This window comes from Bison bison, unplaced genomic scaffold, assembly GCF_000754665.1.
Source record: "Bison bison bison isolate TAMUID 2011002044 unplaced genomic scaffold, Bison_UMD1.0 scf7180017864167, whole genome shotgun sequence".
In the NCBI taxonomy this organism is placed as follows: domain Eukaryota; kingdom Metazoa; phylum Chordata; class Mammalia; order Artiodactyla; family Bovidae; genus Bison; species Bison bison.
The window spans coordinates 1,374,627-1,384,234 of NW_011494739.1; the positions used below are offsets into that span (position 1 = coordinate 1,374,627).

Sequence of the window (9,608 nt, forward strand, 5' to 3'; positions counted from 1 at the left end):
AGTTTCCTCATCTGTAACAAGGGGATCACAGGGCTTCCCTGGTGGTCCAGGGGTTAAGACTCCACCTTTCCACTGCGGGGGGCGCGGGTTTGATCCCTGGTTGGGGAAGGTTCACATGCCAAGAGGTGTGACCAAAGAAATAAACACAAAACAAAAAAATGGGGGTCACAGCACCTCCCTGATAGGACTGCCATGGGGAGCAAGTGAGGTGGTCCTTACAAAGCACTCAGCACAGAGCCTGCATACAGTGGGTGCTCAACCAATGCTGACTGCACTGAGCCCAAGGCCCTTGCAAGGTCCCAGTTCATTCAGGAATCTTTCTACTCTGCCGCCAAAGGAGTCAAGAAGGTTGCTGGTAGCCCTGTGTCACCAGTAGAGGAGGAAGCAGGTGAGAGAGAGAGAGGCCTGGAGAAGCGGCAAGCGGGAGGCCCTGAGCCTGCTCTGTTGGGGAGCCTGTGGCAGACATCCTGACGTTAGACCCCTTCTCCATCATCTCCGAGTGTCCTACTGAGGAGGCCCAGAGAGGTGGTGGAGCCTGCCCAGGGTTACAGAGCGCAGGCTTTCCTTTCAGATTCCAGACTGTAGTGGACTGCTGGTTGGCCCCAACCGTTGTTCACCCCTCTGTGGTGACAATACCCTGATGGAAACGAGGCCAACTAGCTCTCAGCCACATTTTCCAGCTTCCCCTGCAGCTAAATGGGCCTGCGGAACAGCTGCCTCTCCGTCCTTTGGGACAGCCTGCAGAGCAATGGTGTGCTACCCTGGACCCGCTGACCCGAGTGCAGCAGAGCACAACACAGGTGAAAACCCCCATGGTCACTGACTGGGCACAGATGCCTACAGATGCACAAAGGAATCATATAAAATCGCTGCTCTCCAGGGACAAGGCAGCGTGTGCTGGGCACATCCCCAACAAGTGTGACATTCACAAGCTCAGACTTGTACACAAAAGAGAAATACCTTCCACCTGTCCAAGCTGTTGATAATCCTGTTACAGCAGTCGAACCCACACCCTAACTCACTCACAGGACCCAGGCTTTCCCTAATTCCCTGTGGCTTTCATTTTTTTCAAAAGCCATGGAACCTCCTTTTCAAATCATAGCTAGGGAAGTAATCACACTAAAAACAGACATGATAAAAATAGCTTCAGGAGCCGACTGTTTACTGTTTACTGAGCCAGGCGCTGTGCTGAATGCTTTCCACTCATCACTTACTCACAGTCCTAACAACATGCTTATAAGGGAGGTACTACATTATGATGCTCATTTTACAGATGAAAAAACAAAACAAAACCAAAAAAGCCCAACAAAACCCCCCAAAGCTCAGAGAGGTAACAGTGTGTACCCAGCGGCAGAGTGGGGATGTCATCCCAGAGCCCACGTTGCCCATCACTCGCTGTACCGGGGAGTCCCGGTATCGGAGAGACAAAGGGGAGGGGAGGGAGCGGGAAGAAATCCAAGGTATGGCCAAGGCAGGGGGTGGCGGCAGCACTGACCTTCCTTGTTCTCCCCAGAGCCCTGTGTGAACAGCAGCTGGTACTGTCGGTTTGGGAAGTTGGCTGGAAAAAACTTATTCATGAGAGGGCTGAAAGGAAAGATAAAGCAGGTTGGCAAACAGAGCCCCTGTGGGGGTCCCACAACCCCAGACATTTGTTTACAAGCTGTTATCTCCCAACAACCTCACAGCTGCCCTGAGAGGTAGGTGTTATTGTGCCCATTGTAGAGATGTGAAAACAGGCCCTCAGAGGGCAAGTGACTGCCCAGGGTTACATGGAAAATCAGTATCTTGAGCTGATTTGAGACCTGAACCTAGCCTCCTAGTTATTACCCAAGAAACACAAAAGAGGCAGACTTTCACATAAAACAGTTTTTAGGACAGCAATGGATTCCAAAGTCTGGTTTATCCACAATCTGTATGAGAGTCCTGTCAAGAATGCATATTCTGGCTTAAGCCTGCATAGGGTAAGTCCTGACTCTTCAAGGAGACCCGCTGAGTCTAGGCAGACAGCAGAGCTGAAATAAGGGGCCGACTAGTAGCCCGGTGAGATCTGACTCTTTAGAGTGAGATTGCCTGGGCCCATATTGCTGAGGCGGCTGGAAGGCCAGCAGCTGAGAGGGGACCATTAACTGCAAACAGCCCCAGATAAACCACATCCTTGCCAGCTCCCTGCCCAGCCAGAGGCAGTGGACCTAGCCTGGTCCACAGTAAAGCCATGATGCACAAACTGTGGGCAGACTCATAAGGGAAATGAGATGCATAGCCCTTTCTCCTGGGCTCAAGGCAGAGAGGTAGATGGTGAGGTGGCGTGAGTTTTGCTGTTGACTCTAGAAGCAAAAAGGTAAACCCTCTGTCCCAATTTCTCAGAAGTCTGTTTATTTCAAGCGCAATCCAGGTGTGTGCAGTGTGACAAATCAAAGCTGCAGTTTCCTTTGCGTTCTGAGGCTACTGGAGACTTCCCATTAAAATGGCTATCTAATCACTCTTTCACAGGTAGCCTCTTGTGTGTGTGCTTGGAACTCAGTGACTCTTTGCAACCCTTTGGACTGCTGCCCCACGCTCCTCTGTCCACGGGATTTTTTCAGGCAAGAATCCTGGAGTGGGTTGCCACTTCCTTCCCCAGGGGATCTTCCTGACTCAGGGATCAACCCCCCCAAAAAAACCCTACTAAGTGTCTGAAACTACTTTAATATGTTTTTTAAATCCTGCAAAAATCTAGCACACTTTAGCAGTTAGCAGACCCGAAGCAAGCCTGAGTTGACTAGTATTCTTCTTGAGGGGATTTGTTTTGACCATTTCCTTTAATTATCAGTTTCCCAGAACACTTAGAGATGCTGGAAAGCAGCAATTCCTTCTAGATGATTCCTTAACTATTATATAAACTGTGCCAACACAGATAAAGCGGAAACAGTATAAGCTGAATTATTGTCACCTCTAATTTGAGTAATAACCATGCTGTCAGTTTCGTAATACAAATAAAAGGAATTAAACATGAGAAGAAAAAAGACTGCATATTCCTGGATTCCCTTCCAGACTTATTAAGTCAGATGACCTGATGGTCACCCCACTCCATAATTTGCCAGGCCTGTGATTTTTACAAACTCGGCTGGACTTGATAAGTGAGATGAATCACAGCCCTTTGGGTGAGAGCGGGCTCACATTCACTCCTTCCATGGGGCCTGTTTGTGGCTCAGGATGGGCTTGGCCTCGTCTCTGGAAGCATTCTGATTACTCAGCATGGTCTACTTCCTGGCCTGGCAGGGAGCAGAGACTTTCTTTTTTGGATTGCCTTCAGAACAGAACGGAAAACCAGGGCTTTTGGCTCAGTCTGGGTCTGGATACTAAGCAGTATCGTGGAGCAGACACAAACCGGGGTGGCCCAGCCCTGATGCCTGCTCTGCCACATGAGGCCCTGGGCTCACTTCAGTGCATCAGTCTCTCTGCTGAATGTGGGGATAATACCACCTGATTCAAAGAGCTGCTGTGAAAGTAGGGGAGACGGAGAAGTTTAGCCCAGCGTTAGATCCTCAACAGGGGTCATAAGTACTCAATGTCTATCATCGCAGGTGGTTGAACTTGAAAGCATTCAGCAATACCAGATCAGACTGATGACTGATGAGGCAGGCAAATCCACAATGGTGCTCCCAGCTAAAGGAAAATGGACCCAGGCCAAGGGGTACCCAGGGCACAGAGGTAAAGGCAGGGAAAAGGGAGCTCTTTAAGACCCTGGAGCTTGGAGGAAGAAAATGTGGATTAAGAACTATCTCTGGGCCTTAAGTTTCCATTCAACACACAGCCAATCCCTTCCCGTCTACAGAGGTATGACATGAATGATGACAAGGCTTTGTGATTATGTAGACACGACTGATACAAGATGCAATTGGGAGTGGGTTTCCACAAACAGGCTCTGAGCAGGTAGGAGGCAGCAGCTGGGAGGGATGAGGCTGGAAGCCAGTTTCAGCTCAGTTCACTGAATCACGTTTCAGGAGCATGAAGCCAGACGGTGTGTGTAGAGGCAGAGAGAAGGCCTGAGGCGCTAAACTTAGGAGCCCTACAAGCAGAGGGAAAGGGGTTGAGAGCATGGACTCTGGAGCCAGGTTTCCTGGATTCAAATCCTGGCTCTGCCATTGAGCTGTGTGACCTTGGCAAAGTTACTTAACTGTTCCTGCAACTGTCTCCTCATTTGGAACACTGTAACAATACCTTTCTCATTGGATTATTAAGAGGATTACATGAATGTTTGGCACCCTGTAAGCTTAACTGCAGCTTCAACTCCAAGTATGAAGTCTCTAGACAGATGTCTTTGTTATCCCAAGAAGAGGGGCTGCTGGATAATACGGGGCAAGAGACAAGCAACCTGGCTGGTGTGAGCCTGCCTTAAGGGCAAGGGTCCTGAGAGGCAGCTGGTAAATGCTTGCTGAATGCAGGTTTTTGTAGCAGGCAGAGACTCACTCCTTCCAGCCCTTGATGGCTCACGTCAAGCCTAAAGGTCACTGCTTTCTGCTGGGAAACCACATCCTGCTGCCCTTCTCCCCTGGGGGTGAAGGCAAAGGGCAAACTGGTGTGTGGCCTCTCCCTCCTGGGGTTGCAGATCATGGTCTTAGGGACCTTATCCTCTAAAGGTCAGCTAGGTGGGATATGAGCTCAGAGGTGGTAAAAATAAGCTGCACGGTTCCCTTGGCAGGAAGGGTACTGGCACAGGCATGAGTCTTGGTGGCTGTAGAGGGTGAAGGCAGGCTGTGGGCCCTCACTTTGCTGTAGCACTCCAGGCTGTGGTTTCTTCCCTGGGAGGCTCACGGCAGCTGGGGAAGTGGAAGGAATCCCACAAACACCGCCGCCTGGACTTCCTGGCTTGGGGCTCAGCCCCCACAGCCTCTCAGCAGACAGAACCCTCCTCTGGCTGTCCTCAGGAGACTACAGGCCCATCGGAGAGCGCGTGCCCAGGCCCCGTCTTTAAGCTCTCTTTTCTCCTTCATTTTCGCCAAAACTACAAAAAATACGTGGCTGCACAGTTAGACCCGTGCTCAAAACCACTCTGCTCCTGAAGGCTGTGACACTCTCTGAGCCTCAGTTTTCCTGTCTTGAACCTGCAGTCCTTGTTTGGATTCTGAGGAAGGTCTACGTTTGGGGATACATACAAACAACTAACCAAAATTTTAACAGTACTGTAGACTTCTAGGAGAAAATGCTTAAGAAAACTCCATTCGATCAAAGGAAGGTAAACTTAATTCTTAGATCAACTATCTAAATAGCAGAATTAAATTATGCCCTCCCCCTTTTCTGCTAACATTATTTTTATCTGATTCAGTTCTTTTCCCTGTACATTTTATAGTAAGGCTTTCTTTAATCCCATTCATCCCAGTTTTTCAGTCTGTATCAATTTCTGTTTCAGAGGATAGCTTGGACCCTGAATGGTGAGTACCCCTTATGCCCACGGCCAGTCATCATTTTCACAAGGTCTCACCTTCCCAAGTCACACTGTGTGCTCTAAATCGTCTCAAGAAAATGACAGTCACTGACAAATTTTACCATGTGCAGTTTTAGTGGCTTCGGTTCTATTTTCTGCTGGTAATTTCTATCAATAAAAACTATGAACTAGTTAAAAGACAGACAACTCTTTCTTGGTTAATCCATGAGAAATTTTGGACAATGTTTCTCAGTTACTGTCCTAAAAGGAAAAAAGAAAGATCTGGGGTGTCAAAATGACACAGGTTCAAAATAGCCTGCTGGGCAGTGGCTGGTGATCTCTCTTGCAGGACTGTTGAAATAAAGTGAAATAATCAACTCCTCAGCACCTGGTCAAACAAAATATATTTTTTCATGCTAAGGCAGTGCTTGGGCTGTGCTAACGATTCTTGCAGATGCTGAGGAGGGTGGGATGCGCTAGAACTGGGGGGCTCCTAACCAGCATGGGATTCCCTGGTAGGTCAGCTGGTAAAGAATGCGCCTGCAATGCAGCAGACCCTGGTCCGATTCCTGGGTTGGGAAGATCTACTGGAGAAGGGACAGGGTACCCACTCCAGTATTCTTGAGCTTCCCTGGTGCTCAGACGGTAAAGAATCCACCTGCAACATGGGATCAAACCCAGGTCAGGAAGATCCCCTGGAGCAGGGCACAGCAACCCACTCCAGTACTCTGCCTGGAGAATCCCCATGGATAGAGGAACCTGGTGGGCTACAGTTCAGGGGTCGCAGAGCTGGACACAACTGAGTTACTGGCACAACCAGCATGGGAAATGACCTCCCTCACTTGGTCCACCAGGAGAGAAGAGGTCTGTTCACTGGGGAAGGGTGACTAGGTCTGCCACTGTCTTGCTGGGCTCATCAGTCTCGATCTCCAGAAGGATTGGGGGCCTGGGGTGTGGCCCTAGAACACGGCCTTGTGGGTGAAGGTGGGTGAAGTTGAAGACAACACTGACCTCGGTCCCATATGTCTGTGTGAACTTGAGCCAGCTGCTCTCACTCTCGGTGGAATCTGGACATACCCCCTTGCTCTGGGCATGTCACAGACATGCTGACTTGAACCTTCCCACGCCCCTCCAAGGAGGTACTCCCCGTATCTCCATTTCACAGGTGAAGAAACTGATGCTCAGAGAGCTTGAGTAACTTGAGCCTTGGTTCCAGGTCTGACTGTCTCTTGGGCCCACATTCTTGACTCCCAGATCCTGCCTCGAGGAACCAGGCCAAGCTCCGCCCACTCCCAGGGCTTCCCTGAGGATCCCGCTCTTCCTCTCTGACTGCACCTACAATGTGCACAGACCTTCTGGCTCCCGGCCCGGCCTCTCCCTCCTACACCCTCTTCCAGGTTTCCTGCCCTTCGGAGCCGAGTTCAAATTGCGTTCCTGCCTTCCGGGAACTTTTCCTGGTCTGCTGACCACCTCCATGGTTGTCAGCCTGAGGCTGTACCTCTTCAAGGGGCCAGATGGAAGCAGGTTGGGGTGCTTGTGCAGTCACAGCCAGGGGATGGGCTGGGGACACCACTCCTGTTGGGTAAGCAGCCCCACCTGAGGACTCCTGGTTTAGTTCCTTCAACCCCCACTGAACTGACACAGCACGTGACGATCTGAACAGGGTGGCAGTGAAAAGAGGATGGGCTCTGTGGCCACAGAAACTTAGATTTGAATCTTTGTTCTGCTGCTTATCAGCTGTATCATCCTAGCAAATTTCTTAACCTCTCTGAGCTTCAATTTCTGAATGTGTCATAGGATTAAAAGCAACAGATTACAATGATTACAACAACGGCTAACAGCTACTGAACACACCGAGTGTCAGATACTGTCCTAAAAGTTTCTATGTGACCAATGAGAAAGGTATGATCATTTTCCTTCACATTCAGGTGAGGAAATTGAGGACAGAGAGATTAAGTAACCTGCCCAAAGTCACAGGGCTATTAAGTGGCAGAGTCTGGATTCCAAGTCAGGTAGTCAAATTCCAGAGCCTGTGCTCCTAACTTCTCTCAATACTGCCTTGCTCTCTTATGAGCTGAGACCACAAGTGAGAAGCCAGCTTAGCGCGTGCGCAGCAGCCACCACACGCAGCAGGTGGCACCGGCATCACTCATCTCAGTACTGTGACAACTACCACGACACTACTGTTCACAGATAATTTCCCTAACAACTGTGGTGGCCAACGCCCACCGGACAGTCTTATCCTTCCTTGGAAAGAAACCAGGGCCCAGAGAGGCTCCGGTTCTTGTGCAGGGTCACCCACGGTATAACACAGGGGAAAAGTTCCCTTGGGTTTTTACAGCCAGGACTCAAACCTGGCTCTGAATGACGCCAAAGGTCATGTTCTCATCCGAGACCCTGTACTGGCTCTTGAGAAAGCTGCTTCAAAGGTCGCAGAGATGCCTTCTGACCTGATGGTGTGGGACAGGGCCAGGATTCCCAGCACGAAGAAATACATGGACAGCAAGAGGTTGATGTACTCCTGGGAGAATATCTGAGGCAGAGATACAAAGAGAAACAGGACGTCAGGGTTGTTGGAGGCTATGAGAAAACCAGACTCCCTGCTTTTCTTCTGGAGATGGTCTCCCCGCTCTGGAGATGGGGAACAGTGTCAGGAAGAATCTCAAATGGTACTGGGAAGGGGGGCTTCCAGTTTCTATGGCAACAGGAAAAAGGGAAGGACCCTCAAGCCCTCAGATATGCCTCCCCAAGTGGTCGCCAAGAGTCGGACACAACTGAGTGACTGAACTGAACTGACTAAAGCAGTCTGTAGGTTTGCCCTTGGTGGCTCCACTTGGAGACAGGCAATGGGGTGTGTGTGTGGGGGGCAGACACAGGGGAGGGGAGCCTGATGTTCAAAGTCCCAAGAGAGCCGTCTGAACCCCAGAACAAACTCTTTCAAGCTTCCTCCTCTCTGCTCAACGGCTGAGGGAGCCTGTGGGTGGCCACCCGGTTATGAGTCACCTGCACCCCGTCCCCTCTCCATCCCTTCCTGGGCCGCCTCTCCCACGATGCCTGAAGCTCTGACTGAAGCTCTGACGCAGGCCCTGACAGCTGCTTCGGGGTCTTATTTTGGGTGAACCTGAGGAACATTCTCTCTCACAGGGCTCCAGAGCCAGTGGTCACATGTTGTTAACTCTGGACTTTAGAAAGGCTGTGTTATATGGCTCCACGGTCACAGTATCATATTGTCTTTTGTTATCATGAGGCCCTCTTACTGGGGGGAAATAATGTGCTGTGGAGTGGGACACAGGGCCACTGATGACTGTCAAACAAGGCTGTTCTTGGATCTGTTTAAATGCCTGTCTGATCACCTTGCTCCCCTGCTTAACACCTCTCAGCAGGTTCCCTGCTTGAGCTTCCCTGCTCAAGTCCACACCCTCTCCTTGGCTTCTCGTGTCCTCGTGGTGATCACCGCAGGCCTCTCTGGCTGCAGCTCGCGCCACACTGGCCTTGGTGTGCTATGTTCCCACCCGCGGGCGGCCCGCGCACATGCCCCTCTGTCTGGGAAGCTCTCTTCTCCTCACTTGGGCTTCTGAGAAGCTGTCCTCGACATGACCTTCATTATTTCAGCTCATGTTTACTGTCTGCTACGTGCCGTACGCTGTGCTCAGTGCTGGAATAGGCAGAAAAGCCCCTGCTCTCACAGAGTTCAGGCTCCAGAGGGGGAGAATCTCAAGAGATGAAAGTGTAACACACTGTCAGATGGAGACGGGTGCTAAGAAAAGCACAGCAGTGTAAGCAGAGTGGGGTGGGACTGTCACCCAGGTGGCCCAGGAAAGCCTCCGACACTTCACCTAGGAGTAGATCTGAAGGCAGAACGGGAGCGGCTGTGAGGAGGTCTGGGGGAAGAGCCCTGGAGGCGGCGGGAAGGGTCCCCAGGGGGCCTTGTGTGCCCGTGTGCAGGGAACAGTGAGGGTCTGCAGGCCTGGAGCGGAGGGAGGAAGCAGAGCGCCAGGAGACGAGGCCGGGACGGCAGGAGGGAGACAGAAGCTGCAGAGCTGTGAAAAAGGCTTTAGCTTCGTCTGGGTAAGACACGCTGGTGTTGCAGGGCTGAGGGCAAGGCTGTGACCTGGTCTGATGGCCTGAGAGGATTCCTCTGCAGTTGTGGGGAAGGCACACCCCACAGGGCAGAAGTCCAAGGTGACAGCCCAGCGAGAAGGGC

The 9,608-nt window shown here is 51.1% G+C and overlaps 1 protein-coding gene across 3 annotated transcripts in view; it reads right to left on the reverse strand.

Annotated features, from left to right (window-relative positions):
- HM13 (histocompatibility (minor) 13) overlaps nucleotides 1-9,608 on the reverse strand; it is a 39,240-nt gene that overhangs the window by 17,742 nt on the left and 11,890 nt on the right. For all 3 annotated transcript variants that reach the window (XM_010841755.1, XM_010841756.1, XM_010841754.1), the window contains exons 3-4: nucleotides 7,855-7,937; nucleotides 1,496-1,584 (exon numbers count right to left, since the gene is read on the reverse strand). In XM_010841755.1, coding sequence (XP_010840057.1) covers nucleotides 1,496-1,584; nucleotides 7,855-7,937 — 172 coding nt within the window. The remainder of the gene's footprint in view (nucleotides 1-1,495; nucleotides 1,585-7,854; nucleotides 7,938-9,608) is intronic.